We start from the raw sequence: 19651 nt of genomic DNA on the forward strand, positions 1-19651 counted from the left end.
TTAGTTATGACTTTTCGTGTTAGTTTTTCAAGGTTGATTATACCACTATTCTAATGCACCTTAGAGAGTTTATTCATTTCTCACACACAGCTCACTTCAAACGTGTACACCTTATTCACATTCTTTTCTGTGACCTAGATAGTATTCAGTCTCCTGCGCATCATTCAACTTCTACGCTATGTAGAAATACGCGGCATTTCTCTGGACGTACACAGTACGAAAACTCATCAGCAGAGGCAGAATAGACTGTGGGAACATTGTCCTTTGCTTACAGGATGATTCCATATGAATGACACCAGACATGGAAGGAAATAGCCTTGGAGAAGAGAGAGAAACATTCATCTCCAACCGAAAACAAGCCTCACGTTCTCATGTTTCACAGCTCCCCTTTTGTCTGGATGTTACCACACATTTTTTACAGTCTCTTCTCTATCATGTTTTCCCAGTTGGCTGATCCCTGAGGGCATGTGGGAGTTCACCTCTTCGTCAGATGGCCATTCTATCTACTCCACTATAATATTGTCCTTCATAGAAAGACTAAACCCAGAGAGATGTGTGATATTCAAAGCTTTGTATCAGACAAAAAATATCCTATAGCCTATTTTTGATTGATGTTTTGCTGAAGGACGAGTTTCTAACTGCTGAAATTAGATAGCATTTACTCACACCTCTTTTCAACTGTAGGCTTTTGTTAAAAACAACAGAAAAAAATCTCTCTTAACCGTCCCTGTCAGACCCAGACCACAGTCTTGTGTGTCAGAGCTTCTTTAGTCTTGTGTTATGCTAATGGTGGTGTGTCACCATATGTGTATTAATTAATGGTGGCAGGTCGCTGCTCCTCCAGGCAGCAGCATTGAGGCAGACATTTGGACTGCCCTCCATGACGCCTGGCTGGTCAAAAATAGGCCACCACCACCACCCACACTACAGTAATGATCACAACGGTGACATCATCACTCCTGTGGGTGTGTGCGTGTGCGTGTGCGCGCGTGTTTGTGTGTGTGCTCCTCTCAGACAGAGCTCATCTGAACAAAGAGCAGCAGGGATGAGACAGGGGAGAAGGACTGAGAGAGGGAGAGGCAGGGACTGGGACAGACCATGTAGGCTAAAGTAGATGACATCTGGCACTATGTGTCTGGGGAGAATAAAGATGGAAAAAAATGTCTAGGGATTTAACTGTTTTCAAGGCCTCTGAGCTCGGACGAAGGTTTCTTATGATTCCATATAATGTAGTGTGACTGACTGCTTGATTTATTAAAAGCGTCTAATGAAAGTTGAAATGAAAGGACCTCCCCCAGCTGTCAGTGTGGCTTTACTTCAACCTTACAGCGGTCTCCTTTATTAGTGTTTTAAGTGTATTGTCTATGTAATTGTAATGACTTGCCGTCTCAAAGGATTCATTTGACAACAAGATATCTCATCCCATTTGTTTTCTCTTGGCTTTCATTTGTTTTTTTTTATGTGTAGATTATTATCAATGGAGCATAAAGTCATTGATTCTCAATCAATCCCTCTCTGTGTAATTCCTTCCAATTAAAAGGTCCCTAACGTTATAACAACATTGAAACAACATGTCCTATTTGGATCACGTATAACATTCCGTCATCGGGGCTAACGTTTCGAGTTCAGGTGATTCGGACTTGAGGCATGTTCAAACCCTTTGTGATCCCCGTTCACACTGAGGTCGTGTATAGTGCTCTTCTCTAATACAGTATCCCTTTGTGGCATATTCATGTGTGTCCCTCCAGTGAACAGAGTCAGTGAGAGTAGCGGGCCAAGAGATTCTCAAGACCTGGAGCAGCCGTGGGAAAGAAAGGCTGTGGTGGAGGAAAGGCAGAAATGTCTCAGGGCATTCCTTTGTGATTACACCGCTGGAGAAGTCCAGACATTCTTGGAGCTAGTCTGTGTCTAAGGGCTCTCCAGCACTCGTTAAGACTGATAATATAGCCTGTGTTTCTATAGCGCACCATTCTGTAACTCAGTAACAGTTTGTGGCAGATTGCACCAAACTAACCTCTCATCACCGCATTTGTCTGTGAGACTTTGGCCATTAGTTGTACAAGGTTGATTGATTAGAACTGACAAAGCAACATAAATGTAGCCCTATTCCCTTCTCCTTATCTCTCTTGGTTGAAAAGTCGACATTTGGCCTGTTATTAGACTTCTACCCTCTTCGATGAGGTAGAAATTGAGAGTGACAGCTCCGTATCTGAAGGATTGTGGATCAAGTTTCATGTAATATGGCTTCACATTATATTTCTTCCCTACATACCTATAACTAAAAGATTCCTATGCTGAAAGACTTGCTGATACCCCCAACAGAAATTATTTTACAATCTCCTCCCCTTTCAAAGTAAACATGAATGAAAAATGGCTCCAAGGAATGTTATTTTGTTGTCCAATGAGCAACATCGGGGGAGAGCACATGATTACATGAATGGAAGAGTAAGGGCCAACTGCAACGGTAGACTAGGGGTGAATCTCAATTATATTTCCTTAGTTCCTCGCGTCCTCTCTCCTTGCCTCCTTCTGAAAATGTATTGGAATAATAAAGATCAGAGGGGAGAAACCTTGTGCTTTGAGAAGGAGACGAAGCGGGAGGATGTGAGAAATCGAGGAAATACAATTGAGACTCACCCCAAAGCCACTCATTTCATCGAGCCTTGCACTTCATCAGGACACTAGGTCACATGTCCTTTTTTGTCAGCCATTAATCTGAGGCACCACTCTCTCCTTCACCTCACGCTATTAGCCTTGTGTGTTGTATTTACACCTGATCTGATCGCCACGCCATCGGCCCGTGGAGTTAATAACAATGTCTCACTCTGTGGATGGGGGTGTATCGGTCGAGCATCTTGTTGACCTTGGCTTCTACATATGCATCTGTTGTAAAGCAATACGTTAACCGTGTTCACTCCTCCATTCAACACCTGACCTCTGACCTCCAACATTATCTTTCACATGCCCTCCAGTTCACAAGCCAGCTTGTTAAGCTCATAGTGGTTTATCCTCTGTAGGCCTTTCTTAAAACAAAAAAATAAATCTTGACATTGAGATTTATTTACTTTAAGTGGAAAATAATACAGATCTCAGAATGAGAGAATTATCTAAAATTGTCACAATTAATGTAATATTCTGAGGCTTACTCTAATTAACAATTCATTAAATTAATTGCACCATTTTGTGCAAAATGCAAATGAATTTAAAAAAAGGTACTGTATTGACCTTGTGATTTATTTTTTCCTTGACTTCTTTCCATTAGAAGGTCTACAAGACCTTTTATAACAATTACTCAAATAAAGCTCATTAGAGCTGTTGGCAAAGGCATTAATTACATTGGTGACAAAACAAACATGCCTGTAACATCCAAATAATAGAAGAGTACAATCTGTTTTACAACGTGGTTGGATTCAAATGTCAGATGATGCTCCCCCTAGTGTATATCACTATGAACAGCTCATGAGTGTCTGTGGGCAAAGATGGCGCTAGTTGTCATGGAAATAGAAATAGAATAGAATCCATAGAAATAGAATCCATAGAACCTCGAGGACGAAACCGTTTTATGGATTCTATTTCAATAGCAGTCCATCTACTACAAGTTTTTTTTTTAGGTTGTCAAAACAATTTCTGATTGTCAGCATAAAATAATAGTCTAAATCTCCGTACTTTATGAATGATGTACATCACCTGCTGTGCATCATGAGGGCATTAATCATTAGGCCTACATTTCGTAGTATTTAGGAAAAGGGGGATATCTAGTCAGTTGCCAAACTGAATGCATTCAACCAAAATGTGTGTTTCACATTTAACCCAACTCCTCTGAGTCAGAGAGGTGCTGGGGGCCACATAATCGGCACCCAGGGAGCAGTTGTTGGGGGTTACCCGCCTTGCTCAAGGGTATAACGGCAGATTTGTCCACCTTGCCGTCTCAGGGACACTTAACCGCTAGGATACCTGGCGCCCCAATTATTCAATTAGCGAGACATGAGATGTCGTAGCAATCAGTGCCTGAATCATCAATGGCAAATGAGCAACTATCATAACATTTATTTCAGTATGTATCCATATAGACTCCTTCATCATAATCGTCCTCATCGTCATCATCATCAGTGGCTGCTTTAGACTTGTGAAGTTGAGGAGGATGGATGTAAAGTTTTTGAAAAATAAAAATCTGTTTTTGGGGACGTTTTTTTTCTTGTTCCAGACCCGGCTGGGTTTGAGACATGTATTCTGAATGATATATATATTACAGTTTGAACCAAAGAGAGCTCATATAAGGTAGTTTATTATATCATATACTGTATAATAAAATATAGATATGTATTATAAGGTTTCTCATTCTCTCTGTTCGAACTCAAGAGGAGGACAGAAAATAGCCATCTTCACATATAGGGTATGCTGTTGAGACTACTGACCACTGCAAAACTGTTTTTAACCAGATAATAGTGACATCTTTACTTATACTGAACAAAAAATATAAACACAGCATGCAACAATTTCAAAATGTGACTGAGTTACAGTTCACATAAGGAAATAAGTCAATTGAAATAAATTCATGAGGTCCTAATCTTTGGATTTCACATGACTGGGAATACAGATACACATCCGTTGGTCACAGGCACTTTAGAAAAGATAAGGGCGTGGATCAGAAAAAAAGTCAGTATCTGGTGTGACCACCATTTGTCTCATGCAGTGTGACACATCTCCTTCACAAAGAGTTGTTGATTCTGGCCTGTGGAAAGTTGTCCCACGCCACTTCCAATGGCTGTGCAAAGTTGCGGGATTTGTATTTATTTAACTAGGCAAGTCAGTTAAGAACAATTTCTTATTTGCAATGACGGCCTAGAAACAGTGGGTTAAACTGCCTTGTTCAGGGGCAGAACAACAGAATTTGACCTTGTCAGCTCAGGGATTTGATCTAGCAACCTTTCAGCTACTGGCCCAACACTCGAACCACTAGGCTACCTGCCAATATTTGCAGGAACTGGAACACGCTGTTGTACACGTGGATCCAGAGCATCCTAAACATGCTCATTGGGTGACATGTCTTGTGAGTTCAGGCCATGGAAGAACTTGGACCTTTTCAGCTTTCAGGAATCCTTGCGACATGGGGCTGTGCATTATCATGCTGAAACAAGAGGTGATGGCAGCGGATGAATGGCACGACAATGGGCCTCAGGATCTCGTCACGGTATCTCTGTGCATTCAAATTGCCATTGATAAAATGCAATTGTGTTCATTGTCTGTAGCTTATGCCTGCCTATACCATAACCCCACTATGTTTGCACTCTGTTCACAACGGTGACATCAGCAAAACGCTCGCCAACACGACGCTATACACGCGGTCTGCGGTTGTGAGGACGGTTGGACATACTGCCAAGTTCTCTAAAATGACTTTGGAGGCTCCTTATGGTAGACAAATTTACATTAAACTCATTGGCATCAGCTCTTGTGGAAATTCTTGCAGTCAGCATGCCAATTGTACACTCCCTCAAAACTTGAGACATCTGTGGCAAACTGCACATTTTAGAGTGGCCTTTTATTGTCCCCAGCACAAGGTGCACCTGCGTAATGATCATGCTGTTTAATCAGCTTCTTGAAAGGCCACACCCGTCAGGTGGATGGATTATCTTGGCCAAGTCAAAATGCTCACTAACAGGGATGTAAACAAATTTCTGCACACCATTTTAGAATAATAAGCTTTCTGTGGTATGGAACATTTCTGTGATATTTTATTTCTGCTCATGAAACATGGGACCAACACTTTACATGTTGCGTTTATATTTTTGTTCAGTGTATTATCATAATCATACTTTAAATTGTAACTCACCAACATCATCATCATCATCAATTCATTATCACAACCATCCTTTCAATCACGACCATCCTTTCAATCTTAACTCCCCAACATCATCAACGATATCATAACCACCATCGATAAAAGACAGTACTGTGCAGCCATCTTCATCGACCTTGCCAAGGCTTTCGACTCTGTCAATCATCATATTCTTATCGGCAGACTCAGTAGCCTCGGTTTTTCTAATGACTGCCTTGCCTGGTTCACCAACTACTTTGCAGACAGAGTTCAGTGTGTCAAATCGGAGGGCATGCTGTCCGGTCCTCTGGCAGTCTCTATGGGGGTGCCACAGGGTTCAATTCTCGGGCCGACTCTTTTCTCTGTATATATCAATGATGTTGCTCTTGCTGCGGGCGATTCCCTGATCCACCTCTATGCAGATGACACCATTCTGTATACTTCCGGCCCGTCCTTGGACACTGTGCTGTCTAACCTCCAAACGAGCTTCAATGCCATACAACACTCCTTCCGTGGCCTCCAACTGCTCTTAAACGCTAGTAAAACCAAATGCATGCTTTTCAACCGTTCGCTGCCTGCACCCGCACGCCCGACTAGCATCACCACCCTGGATGGTTCCAACCTAGAATATGTGGACATCTATAAGTACCTAGGTGTCTGGCTAGACTGTAAACTCTCCTTCCAGACTCATATCAAACATCTCCAATCTAAAATCAAATCTAGAGTCGGCTTTCTATTCCGCAACAAAGCCTCCTTCACTCACGCCGCCAAACTTACCCTCGTAAAACTGACTATCCTACCGATCCTCGACTTCGGCGATGTCATCTACAAAATAGCTTCCAATACTCTACTCAGCAAGCTGGATACAGTTTATCACAGTGCCATCCGTTTTGTTACTAAAGCACCTTATACCACCCACCACTGCGACCTGTATGCTGTCGGCTGGCCCTCGCTACATATTCGTCGCCAGACCCACTGGCTCCAGGTCATCTACAAGTCCATGCTAGGTAAAGCTCCGCCTTATCTCAGTTCACGATGGCAACACCCACCCGTAGCACGAGCTCCAGCTGGTGTATCTCACTGATCATCCCTAAAGCCAACACCTCATTTGGCCGCCTTTCGTTCCAGTTCTCTGCTGCCTGTGACTGGAACGAATTGAGAAAAAAAATTCCCTGAAGTTGGAGACTCTTATCTCCCTCACCAACTTCAAACATCTGCTATCTGAGCAGCTAATCAATCGCTGCAGCTGTACATGGTCTATCGGTAAATAGCCCACCCAATTTTACCTACCATCCCCATACTGTTTATATTTATAAACTTTTCTGCTCTTTTGCACACCAATATCTCTACCTGTACATGACCATCTGATCATTTATCACTCCAGTGTTAATCTGCAAAATTGTAATTATTTGCCTTCCTTCTCATGCCTTTTGCACACAATGTATATAGATTCTCTTTTTTTCAACTGTGTTATTGACTTGTTAATTGTTTACTCCATGTGTAACTCTGTGTTGTCTGTTCACACTGCTATGCTTTATCTCGGCCAGGTCGCAGTTGCAAATGAGAACTTGTTTTTAACTAGCCTACCTGGTTAAATAAAGGTGAAATAAAATATAAAAAATGTAAAAATCAATTCATTACTATCACAATCATACTGTACTTTCAATCAAAATTCACAACGTCAATTAAAACGGGGGCAGGACAAGTACAGTGTTTGATATTCTATTGGATGGAGTACATTGTCCTTCACCATCCTGAGTTGTACGTACTTGTCTGGGGTGTCTGATTGCATTGTAAATCACATGACCTTCTCTTAATCAACACACAGACGCCGTCATCATTGAATGCAGCGAAGCTTGGAAGCAAAGGTGAGAGTGTGCTGCTTTTGCACGAAGTTAGCACCTTATCCGTGATGTTTCTAGCTATAGCCTGCGACATTGTTTTACATTTTAATTTGGCAACGATTAAATTGATTCCTTTGATAGAAGAAATGGATTAGCTAGCTTCCCAACGTTATGTCAGGACGGATGATCAACAACAGCAGCATAAAAAAAATAGGCCTACCGTTCGCTAGCTAAACCATCAAGATTATCTCATCGCATTCACGGTAATTGACCTATTTGTGGATATGACTGTCATGTCCTCAATCGAGTCGTTTCTATTCTAGAAGTTGCGAGTGGTTTCTAGTACTAGGATGGTAGTTAGCAATTGTAGCCCTAGCATGCTTTGTGGTCGTGGGCTAACGTTAACTATCTATTTAGCCTAGTAGGTAACGTTAGCTAGCAAGCTGTTTTTCTTCATCCATTTTTAACTTCGAAGCCGTGCCAACAACAAGTTTGGGAGGCTAGCTTGACTAGCCCCAGACAGTGTAGCTTTGAGATCATGCTTTCTTCCATGGCCATGGGTATTGCTTACATTAGGTAGCTAGCTGACAAGCTCCTTCGACATCTGGTGAGCAAAAGAAAAGGGAACTATTTTCTTGGAAACTGTCAGACATTTTGAGAAGTCGGTTCGGACATTTGGGTAGCCTTTTAGTTACAGTAGCCTCCAACCTAACATTAGCCATGACGCTATTGTTGGCTAGTTTGCAATCATGACTGAGGTGCTAAAGTATCCCCGTTTTGCTCAACTGTTGCGTTAATAAGACTTGTCCTTTCTCTAACTATAGTTTTATTTGCCGAAAATATGGTAGATAACTGGCCTAGACGGGTAGAGGAAAAAATAGCTCATGCATCCTTGGCCTTGTCTGAATCAGGAAGAACAGCCAAACCGTATCCTCAAAACAAAACGTTTCAGAAAAAAAACTGAAATTAACTTCCGTGGCCGAATAAAAAAAAATTCACTCTTCCAGTTTTGCAGAGCCTGACTGAACGTGTTACTATTGCGCAATTAAATATTAACAGTAGAGAAGCAAGTTTTGGCATCTTGTGTGAAGATTTCATCAGTCTTACCTAGGCAGGTCTCCACATCTTAAATACAAGCAAAACAGAGTTCGACATGTTATCAAGACAACTTTCCTCTTGTGTACACTGCATTCCTGATGCCTAAGTTTAGCACCACCCATGCGTCATGAGTGTGATTGAGAGAAGCCACACTCGCTGTGGGCTAAATTAGGAGCATAACTATAAAAACAATATAATTAATGACAATAGTATTTCCAAGCCACAGATGTAGGCTACCAAAAGTGATAGCCTAGGTGAAATAAAAAATTAGTTAAGTTTACTTTTTAGGAAAGGTTCTCAAAAGGTTGAGCAGGGGGGTGGGCGGGGCTTTGTAAGGAGATGGACATGTTTCTTCTTCCTGGTTCTCCTATCACCATACGGGTGCTGTGATCCATGTAAAACAGAGGAATGCACCTTTTTAATAAATTATCGTGCAGTGACGATCTCGTGTGTGATGCAAGGCTTGACCTGCACAGCCCCCCTGCTGCGCTCTCATTCCTCAGGAAATGTCACCATCAAATGGCTGTGACAGTGTGTACCAAATGGCACCCTAATACTTATGTAGTGCACCTACTAGGGTGCCATTTGGGATGCAACAAACAGTGATTGTGATCCAAGGACAGGTGTGGGGGTTAGGTGCCAAGAAGCTTCTGGACAGTTTGTACACTGTCACACTTCGGCTGTCTCGGCGACCAGCCAACCCCTTTTCCTGACTGTTGGGCTTTTATCAGATTGGGAGATTCCCTGACTCTTCAGTCTGGTCTTTACGATTGCAGTTTCAAAACGCAGCTAGGTCTATCTCGTCTTATCTTGTTGTTAAATCATGTTTAGCCTAGCCTAAGGTTTGGGTGGAACAGGCACAAAAGGTTTTAGCAATAACAAAAGTAGGGTTTGGTCAGGACATTGAGCTCTGAGTTATGTATATTGAATGAGTACTGGATACCAATTGTTTCCACATTTATTTGAATGAACTCAGTACAGTTTTCAACTTACTCTTAATGGTAGAATGCACAAGGTGCAATTTCAAAATTGGGTAGTGCATAATCAGTTTTCCTCCTGTCATTGCGTGTCCTGTGTGGCTCAGTCGGTAGAGCATGGCGCTTGCAACGCCAAGCGTCGTGGGTTCGATTCCCGCTGGGACCACCCATATGTAAAAGTAGTGGCCCCAGCCGACTTGTAAGTCGCTTTGGACAAAAGCGTCTGCTAAATGGGATATATTATTATATTATTGCATACACTTAATAGTTGTGAAATCTGTTTGTGAATGTAATGTTTAAAAAAAATTAAACTGCTCCACTCCCGCGTGGCGCTGTCGTCTAAGGCAGTGCTAGGGGTGTCAATACAGACCTGGAATCGATCCCAGGCAGTATCACAACCGGCCGTGCTCTGGAGTCCCGTAGGTCGGCGCACAATTGGCCCAGCGTCGTCCGGGTTAGGGGAGGGTTTGGTCGGGGAGCTTGACTTGGCTAATCGTGCACTAGCGACTCCTTGTGGCGGGCCGGGCGCCTATAGGCTGACCTCTATCGTCAGGTGAACTGTGTTTCCGACACTGGTGCTTCTGGCTTAAGCAGGCGTGTGTTAACATGACTCGACCGTCGCCTCCCGAGCCCGTTGGATTTGCAGCGATGAGATGATCGAAATTGTGGAGAAAAAAAGTAGAACTACCTTAATTTTGCTGGACCCCAGGAAGAGGCAACTGCTAATGGGGAACCATAATAAAAACAAATACCCTAGAGCTATTTATAGCTTGTCAGAAATGTGCCGATCAACTAACCCATGTCAGCTAACATTGTTTTAGCTAGGTTGTAATGTTTGTCACTCATCACATGAATATACATTAGACAAGACATGGCGGACGTGAGATGTTCAATGCTGGAAGGGGGGCCTGAGTGGAAAAAGTTTGGGAACCCCTGCTGTAGCCTCGTACTTGCGTATTAAATAACACTGGACTATGTCTAGGCTTACTGTATTCCACTTTGTACAATGTTTGATTGCATGTGTTCTCTAACATTTTGTTTTTCTAATATCTTTCCACAGCCAAACAGTGATGGATTCCAAGCCTCGCCGGCTGCCCTTTACGGTGTCCAGCACCACGTCATCTTATTCTTCATCCTCTTCCCCCTCCTCCCTGGGTTCCCTGGGATCCAGTAGGCTCTATGGAAGATCCAGTGTCCTGAACAGTGATCGCTTCACCAGGGCCACACCCCTTAAACCTGACCTCGACCACCAGGTACTGAACACCGTATGAGAGGGGGAAAGTGGCAGGTCACATACATTTGCTGACCCTAAATGTCACTTTGTATTCCTAACATATGTGACCTTTAGGTCTGGATTTCAATGAGAAGTTTCTGCCGGTTAAAAAATGATAAGAACACTTCAAATGTGTTTATAACCAAAGGAAGGGTAAGGCTCGGCAGTTGGGACAAGTTTAGCCTGTTTTCATGAAAACCAATGTTCTCTTTAAAATAAATGCAGTCGGGTGGGTAATTATTTTTCTCCCCCTAAGAACCAGGCTTTCTTTGCTGCCATCTGACTCTTGTCTAAGGGACCGTCTGGTACTCTCCCTCTTGGTTCCAGTCCTCTTCTCTATTTGGCGAGTTAGCCGTGTTCAGAGAAGGTATCTGTGTACTTTAGCTGGGGCTTTTTATAGGCCAGCCTAGATTCCTGCCAGTGTGATTTTCAGCCCGCCTGTCCTGTCAAGGACTGTGCCATTAGATAAAGTTACTACTGGGCTGTCTGTCTATTTGACTACTCTTCCAGAAGAGTCCTGGGCCCGGCTCATGCACAATAAACTGACTTAGTTGACACGTTTGCAAACACATTTGAGTAGAATGAATGCATTTGATGTAATGAAAAAAGATCAATGGCATTACCTAGCTAGCATGCAAGAATGTAGGAGTAATTGGTACAAGAATATTTAGACAAATGCAGTGTTTCCTCTATTCATTTAGTAGTGTTGGCCTCCGCTGCTAAATTGTTGCCGCCACTCCAAATAGAGGCCCCTATTGATTTTGTTTGAGTCGCTCTACTAGTTTAAGAACACGGCAGAAACCGTGGCGAAATGTGTAGAATTGCAGGAAGTTACTTGTATTTAGCTTTTACAGCTAAATTGTCTTTGAGGGCCTTTAGAATTGTTGGTCTTGCCATTGGCACACCCGCTACAACGCTAACTTTGCCATCGCTGCTGAAAGAAATCCTGGGGGAAACTCTTCTCCTGTTTGTGGTGATCTTGGATTTGTACCATGTGTCAGCTACCTCACATTGCTCCATGTATTGACTTGCGCTAAACCCCGTGTGTTTTCACGGCCCTTGTGTCTCAGAGCTCTCGGTTCCTCAGCTCGACCAGGGACTACAGCAGTTCTGACAGCCGCCACTCCAGCTGGAAATCCCCTCTGACCACCTCCTCTGTCTCCTACGATCGCTCCTGGGCCGAATCCTCACTGACCAGCCGCAGCAAACCGGTAAACTCACGATAGAACGGGGATCTGGTTCATTGGGTCACTAAGCTAACATACATAATTGTTTTGACATGGTCATATTGTGGATCATTTAGGCATTTGATTTCAAATTTTAGGACCCCTTTAGCTATCAATAAAAAAAAATGTTTGAATAAAATATAGAATTTGGCCTTTACCATTATAGCCCATAGAAATTAGTTGATTAAAACATTTTATAAATGTTAAGACAGTCACAAAATGTAACTTAAGGTTCAGAAGTGTCTGTCCTATATCTGGGAGATAAAAGAGAGCTTGGTAAATAATGATTTATTTTGACCTATATTTAACCTTCATGAGTCCTGTGACACTTGTGGGGGTCGTAGAGCGACACTGAGAACACTATCGTGTTTGAGAGCCTCCCCTTTCCACCTTTGTCATAGTTTAGACGCTAAGTTTTGTGAGAAGACTGTCCGTCCCGTCCCCCACTTTTTTTTGGGGATGTCTCATGGTCTGGCCAACACCGCTGTAGCTCTGCCACCTACCACCGCAGATGCGTCAGGGTGACCCAGGCGGATGTGGGGGCTTGAGACACAGCCCGTGCTGTCTTAGATGGATTTTGATGGGGATTTTTAAATGACGTTACCTAGATTAATACGTGCGTCAATAGACTTCAGGATTAAACCGTTTTACTTTTAGGTTTTGATTGTGATATTACTGATGCGTATTGCCAAGGTTCAAGTCCGTTTTGATTCATGTGATGGCATTCTGTGGGTTGTTTTATCAGACTGATTCAGAGACAAGACTGGGGACGTACTCAGGACTTCTCAGCAACCCAACTGATGATGGGGATACCAAACGGGCCAAACTGTCTTATAGTAACAGAGCTGCATATACAACAAGCCCCTCTGTGACTGGCTCCTCCTACTCCAGCAGTGTCCTCAACAGAGACTCAGGTATCTGACCCCTGGTTCAAAGGAGAGCTCGAGTTACAAATGTTTACAGTCTCTTTCCTTGAGCCCTTTTTAATGTATGAAAATACCTGGCAAATTTTTTTAAGTGTGAACTTTTCCTTTAAATATACTGCTGTTAGTTTCCATACACTTGATGAGCGCAGGTCTTGTGATAATCATGCAAACAATCATTGCCATTGCTTTGAGTGATGATAATAATATTAAATCTTCAGTTAACCTTACGACGTTGATGAAATGACGTTAATGTTTCCTAAATCCTTCGTGGTTTAACCAACTTAACTTTTCAAACATGCAGGTGAATAACAAACTGGCACCTTGTGTTTAGATTTGTCGTCGTGGAAGTCGTACCGGCCTCTGTCCAGGTCGTCCTCCTCCTCTTCTTCTTCCTCCTCCTCTTCCTCCTCAGAGCCCCTGTGGTCCAGAAGGGAGCTGGAGAAGAGGAGCGAGGCGAGGAGTCTATCCAGTGTGGCTGATAACACCAGCTATAGGAGCTCCGGACTCACCTCATCCCTTTGTATGTAATCACACACAGTGACTCATTTGTGTGCATTGACTTACAAACCTATTGGCACATTTACTTACGCATTCAGTCATAAAACTGAAACATTTACATATTCGCACGCAAACGTAATACTGACACGCATGCAATCGCTAATGTGGACATGTTTGTGTTTTAGACCGGCCAGACCGTGTGACCTCCACCTATGCCCAGGGGGCCCGGCCCAAGGAGACTCTCTACTCCTCCTCTTCCTCTAGCAGGGAGAGCAGCTCCCTCAGCCGCCACCTCTCTTCCACCTACCAGCGCTCCCCACTGGCCCGGGACTCCGCCACCTCCACCTCCCGGGCCACCGGCCGCTCCCTGACCACCTCCACCCTCACCGCCTCCACCCGCCGCACCGCCAAGGAGCCCACTGAGAGCCGAGAGCCCGCTCTAGGAGTCTCCGTTACCTCTCGCCCCTCTTGGTACACAACCCCCTCAGCAAGACGGGAGGCCCGGGACTCCAGCCCCCCTCCCTCCGCGCCAACCTCCACCCCCAGGACAACCCCGGAGGGTGGCGAGGCATCCGATGGACGTCGCTCCACCCGCCGCCTCCTCTCCCGCCTCTTCTCTCGGCGCTCCAGCCAGGACTCCAGCGGCTCCAGCTCTGGCTCCGCCTCCCGTTCCTTCGACTCGACCGAGGACAGCCCTGTCTCTGGAGGAGAAGGCCACGCACCCGTGGCTACCAGCGAGGAGAACGTCCGACCCCTAAGCGTGGAGCCCGTTCCCAGAGGCTCTGACGCGGCCCAGGCCTTTGCCTTCCTGAGGCGTCGCAGACAGGGCCTATCCCCGGTCCAGGAGGGCCAGACCCAGCGTGTCCTGGAGGCCTGGAGAGGGGGCAGCACCAGTGGTGTTGGAAGTAATACTTCAGGTTCCTCCTGGCTGTCGTCTTCCATCCGGACCCGCTGCACTCCTCTCTTCTCCCGCCGTAGAAGAGAAGGACGGGACGAAAGCGCTCGCCTGGCGTCCGGTGCAGATGAGGATTACCGCGGTACCCAGTTCCCCCTCAGGAGTAGAGACACCCCCGAGGCCAAGGCGGACGAAGACGACGACGAGGAGGAGGACGACGAAGGAGCGGTGGCTGCGGCGGCGGCAGCCTCAGGGGCGATGGGTGCTACCGCCGCCCTACAGGAGGAGTTGAGAGACATGGCGGGGAGTAGTCAGCGTTTGGCGCGGTTCATGAGCAGCCCACTGTTCCGTGTCCACGACAACGTCATGATTGCCGTGGATATGACGGGTGCTGCCAGGAGCCAACCGGAGGGCCAGGAGAAACCCACCTCCTCCAGAGACCCTGAGAGACTGAGGAAGATCCAGGAGAGGTGGGGAGGCTGTCCTTCTCTGAGCTTGCTGGGGAGTGGGCTGAACCTGCATGCTTGTGGTGTCCCATCCCCCTGTTGTACATGGCACTGTCTCTGTGTTGTCCATCGTCTTTATTGTGGCCGCACTCGTCATTCAAATGCCTCTATTGCAGGACCGACACTTTAATTATTTTCATCAGATTTGAATGGTTGATCACTGTAAATAAACCTCTTTCTCTCTCTCCCCTGTAGCCTGCTGTTGGAGGACTCTGACGAGGAGGAAGGGGACCTGTGTCGTATTTGCCAAATGGGTTTGGAGTCTCCCTCCAACCCTCTGATCGAGCCCTGCCACTGCACAGGCAGTCTGCAGTATGTTCACCAGGACTGCATCAAGAAGTGGCTGCGTTCCAAAATCAGCTCTGGTAAGAATACTTTCTCTCTCTCTCTCTCTGACCTTAACAAATGATTTTCTGCCCCTCGGTGTATTATGCGGCGATTGCACATTTGTTTGCTGTCTTTCCCTCTCTTGTCCAGGCACTAATCTGGATGCCATCACCACGTGTGAGCTGTGCAAAGAAAAGCTGCACCTGAACATTGAGAACTTTGACATCAACGAGCTACACAGGACACATGAGCGGGTGAGGGGACGTTCAGTTAACCCCAGACGTCTCCTCTACATCCATTATCTAACTGTTAGACTGAATGGGGAAACGTGCTGCAGGAAATCACTCCTGTGCTGCTCATTCAACTGTAGAATAGCAGAACGGGACACTTAACATTTTACGGAACAGTTGGTTTTAACTCTAAGGTTGAACTGCCTGGGACCCAGTCCTAACTTGAGTTTAACGCATATCTGCAGTTTTAAGTGACCACTTCCTTCCTTTCCGTCCAGTCTGAGTACGAGTTCATCAGCTGTGGCCTTTACCTGGTGGTGTTGCTCCACCTGTGTGAGCAGAGGTTCTCTGATGTGCTCGGAGCTGCCAACGACGCCGGGGTAAGAACTCACGCCTACACCCGGCACCACCATGCAAAACAAATTCTAGACGTCAGTCATTTGCACTGGGCGCAGAGAAGTCATTTTGAATGTTAATCCCAATGTTTTTCTTTGACCTCATAATTCACTAACTATTGTATTGTGGGGGAAAAAATTACTTAATTCAAATGTAGTAGGATTCAGTGTTTAAAAAAAAATCAACAACCAAAAAACCATTTCCCCCTCTCTCGCTCAGTTTTTCAACCTGGCGAGGACCCTTCATGAACACATGGACAATCTTGAAAGTACGTTCTTGAATAATTTCTCCCCAATGCGGTGTACACATGTTTTAGTAACTTGATACGGGGCTATTAGTCACTGTTAATGAATTGATGGGTAAGTATTTGATTATATTGACCTTCTCTGATGTTAAAGGCCCATACGTGTTTCTACACATAGCATGAGGAGAGCTCTGCACACTTTATTTTTTTGCCCAGCAACACCGCTGTGAATTATTCCCCTTCAGGTAACTATGCACAAGGTCATCTCAGTGGAGGTTATTAGTTGCTTTGATATCATGGTGGTGCACTGCAGTATTCATCACTGACAATTTTAAATGGTCTTAATATTTTACTTTTGAACACCATTCTAAACTAAAAGATACATTTTGCAAACTGTTTATTCAAAAATAATGAAATGGACTACTAATAAACTAGTCTCTGATTTGACTGATAATTGTTCCCTCTGCTGCAGGCTCTTATGGGGAGTCAGATGAAGAGGAGGTGGTTGATACCCGTCCTGCAATCGATTTCTGTGACCTCGATGAAGATCTGGAAGAGGAGTACAATTGATCGGGGGAGGCGACGAGTTGAACGAGTTACCTTCCAGTAGCAACCCATTCTGTTGCTCTGTTTCACCTCGTGGTTTTACTGAGTGCAATGGCTTGTGGGATTTTTGAAGCCAAAGCCAAGTAGATGGGAAGTCACTCCTGACGTAGAGGTAATGATGTCATAGATATGCAGACTGACGTTGAGGTGAGGAAATGCTTTATATCCCCCTATTGTTAATTTGGCCTTTCCTTGAGGTCTCCAGATTTGAGTGCGCTTTACTCCGTTAAAATGCAAGCTATCCTTTTGAACTGTTATACCACGAGTGCTTTAAATGTTACTGCTGTAAAAAAGCAGATCTGTCCACCGTGGTGAGATATTGTGTAAAAAAAAAAAAAGAGATGGAATCCTAAACACCACTGGTTCGTTAGTTTAGCGGGTTGGGCGTTTAGGGGAGAATCTATCAAGAAGTGGCAAATTATCCCCTTTACTGTTTTTCTTATGTGAATTTTCCTTTTTTGAAATTTTTCAAAAAAATGTGTGAAAGAAAGTGATAACTTTACTTTTCACAGCTGAATAATTGAGTTTGTTCTGTTTTTGTCTGTAGTATGAAAATGCTATTTTGCTTGCCCCTAGAACTGGTTTTCATTTAATTAATGCAATAAAAGTTTTGAATGTACAGCTGTTTGCAGGCATCATTTCATTGAACAAAACTGAACAAGGACACACTGAAGTTAATATAGGAAGTAGGGTTAATGTAGGCCATTTCAACAACTGTTGCTCAAAAACCTCTGTAGTTAATTGAGAAGCTCCCCGTATCCTTTTGAGGTAAACACCACACTCTTCTCCGTGACCCAGAAACCGGTCGCCATAGGTAGTGGCAATTCCTTAATAGTTTAATGGAGGAATTTGCTCCTTGGTAGCCTCCTCCGACCGAAGATGCTTAGGTGTGTACCCTACTGAGAAGAGTTTAATTTCCTCACCCCCTTCAGAATTAAGTTTTTTTCCAAAGGCTAAAAGCATGCGCACGTTTAAATGATACACTAGTAATCTTTATAAAATGTCTGGCACAACTAGCTAAATTTGGTATTACCACTTTATACATGTTGGGATTCCTCCTGTAAACGTAATTTGCATGACGTGCTAGTGGCGTCTCATTTAAAGTGCATTTGTTTCCTGGACCAGGTAGTTGAACAAATGTTATTGGCAAGATTTAAACCTATGGTCCTTATCTCACTGCACTAGGGGTGAGGAAGGCACAATCTGCGTTATCAGATTTGAAGCTGTTAAAAGTTAGGTTAGATTAGAAATGTATTTAGTTTATAATGTACGGTTGGAAACAGTCACAATTGGGATTTGAACAAGTAACTTTGCAGGTCGCGATCTGCGTGTAACGCCCTCCAACCAACCGACAAGCCTTTAAATTTTATTATACAGGCATCTGAACTCTGGTAGGTCAGTGATACCCATGTTCCTCAACAACAAAAATGACATGACCCAGCCCTTAAAGACAAACTTATTTTATTAAAAGACCATAACCATATTTGACCAGAGTGGATGGTCTGCTTGGGACCAATGTAAATATGACTGTTGGAACATTTGAGAATGGTAATCCTAGTTAACAAGCATTGTTGCAAGGCAGATCCAAATAAAGTCTAGAGGAATGTCCAGGTTATTAACATTCACAAGATTTAAAAAAAAAAAAAAAAATCTTTGGTTTAGATTCTCCATAAAATAAAATGTAAATATTTACAAAGCATTTACAGCAGCTGTGTGTGCAGTTTGAGGCCTCAGCCAGTCGCGACCTTTGAAAACGTTAACCACAAATTAACACCCCAAAAACGTATACTCAAACAAGACAACTATTGTGCTTGAAGATGGCAGAAACAACTGCTAAAGGCATTATTCACAAAACATTTCAATTTAAAGTGCAAATGTTCTCAGGAGTTTGAGTGCATAGGAGAGGGAGGTTACAGTCATAATGACAAAACAGAAACCAATGCATCAATGGCATTTACAGTTGGGATGAATTGCTTGTAGTTGAAATGGCAAATGAGAATGCATGCCACTATCCAAATTCTCTAAGAACGTCTGTGTTGGACTGCATTAGCTCGACAACATGTATTAGACTAAATAATTGTAAGAAATTATGAAGCTATGCCAAGCTAATAAAGATTATAGTTCTATTAATAACATGATGCAGTTGTTTCTTCTTTCGTTCGATGACCATCAAAAGCACGTCTTCCTCCATTACAAAATAATCACAAAAATAATCACAAGAGTGAAAACAGAGAAAAACATCAGTGCTTCGAGAAGGAAAAATACCCTGACAAGCATCACGTATCCAGTGTCTTTTTCATCAACCCAAAGTCCAACCCTGCAGCAACTGTTCAATGTGGCAGCTCTTTCTTTAAAATCACAGTTCAACAAAACAAATGCTCGTTTGGGGACTTTCACAATCCTTTTGCCAATATTTACAATATCGCAGAAAATACTAAAAAAAACTGCTTGGGAATTTATACAAATAAATTAAATGAAACGGAAGCCAGGTTTCAGTTTGCTTGATTATAATATTTCTATACTGTAGGCACATAACTGCTTCTTTAAACTGCATAGATGAAGTCAAGACAAGTCTCACTCTGCATCCATAATACTAGTGCTGTCAGCATCATCAATGGTTCTCCTGTAGCGCACGGTGGAGTTGAATCTGGCCCTGCTCTTCTTATAAACGACGAAGCCGATGGCCGCCAGGAGAGAGGTGAGGACGACCAGGAAGAAGACCAGCACCACCGGGGCACTCCCTGACCCTGGAGACAACACAGCCAGTCAGAAACACATCTCCAAACTGGC

General features: G+C 43.9%; 2 protein-coding genes across 6 annotated transcripts in view; one reads left to right on the forward strand and one right to left on the reverse strand.

The window, feature by feature from the left end:
• Positions 1–7623: 7623 nt before the first annotated feature.
• On the forward strand, positions 7624–17480 carry LOC135543518 (E3 ubiquitin-protein ligase MARCHF7-like). 4 transcript variants are annotated; one of them, XR_010456219.1, is made up of 12 exons: positions 7624–7683; positions 10795–10987; positions 12078–12218; positions 12979–13147; positions 13491–13679; positions 13843–15022; positions 15254–15423; positions 15536–15639; positions 15894–15995; positions 16231–16279; positions 16410–16500; positions 16728–16806. XR_010456219.1 is itself a non-coding variant. In XM_064970849.1 (11 exons), the coding sequence occupies exons 2-11, from the start codon at positions 10805–10807 to the stop codon at positions 16823–16825; spliced, it is 2385 nt and encodes a 794-aa protein (XP_064826921.1). In that variant the 5' UTR covers positions 7624–7683; positions 10795–10804; the 3' UTR covers positions 16826–17480. The 4 variants fall into 4 exon arrangements, 3 of the variants coding, with proteins under 3 accessions (XP_064826921.1, XP_064826923.1, XP_064826922.1); XM_064970849.1 differs by lacking the exon at positions 16410–16500 and having other exon boundaries at positions 16728–17480; XM_064970851.1 differs by having other exon boundaries at positions 16410–16821.
• Positions 17481–18305: 825 nt separating this feature from the next.
• Positions 18306–19651, reverse strand: part of LOC135543517 (lymphocyte antigen 75-like) — a 45159-nt gene continuing 43813 nt past the window's right edge. For both annotated transcript variants that reach the window (XM_064970848.1, XM_064970847.1), the window contains exon 34: positions 18306–19608. In XM_064970848.1, coding sequence (XP_064826920.1) covers positions 19436–19608 — 173 coding nt within the window. In that variant the 3' untranslated portion in view covers positions 18306–19435. The remainder of the gene's footprint in view (positions 19609–19651) is intronic.

The sequence above is a fragment of the Oncorhynchus masou genome, chromosome 7 (genome assembly GCF_036934945.1).
Source record: "Oncorhynchus masou masou isolate Uvic2021 chromosome 7, UVic_Omas_1.1, whole genome shotgun sequence".
NCBI classification, from domain to species: domain Eukaryota; kingdom Metazoa; phylum Chordata; class Actinopteri; order Salmoniformes; family Salmonidae; genus Oncorhynchus; species Oncorhynchus masou.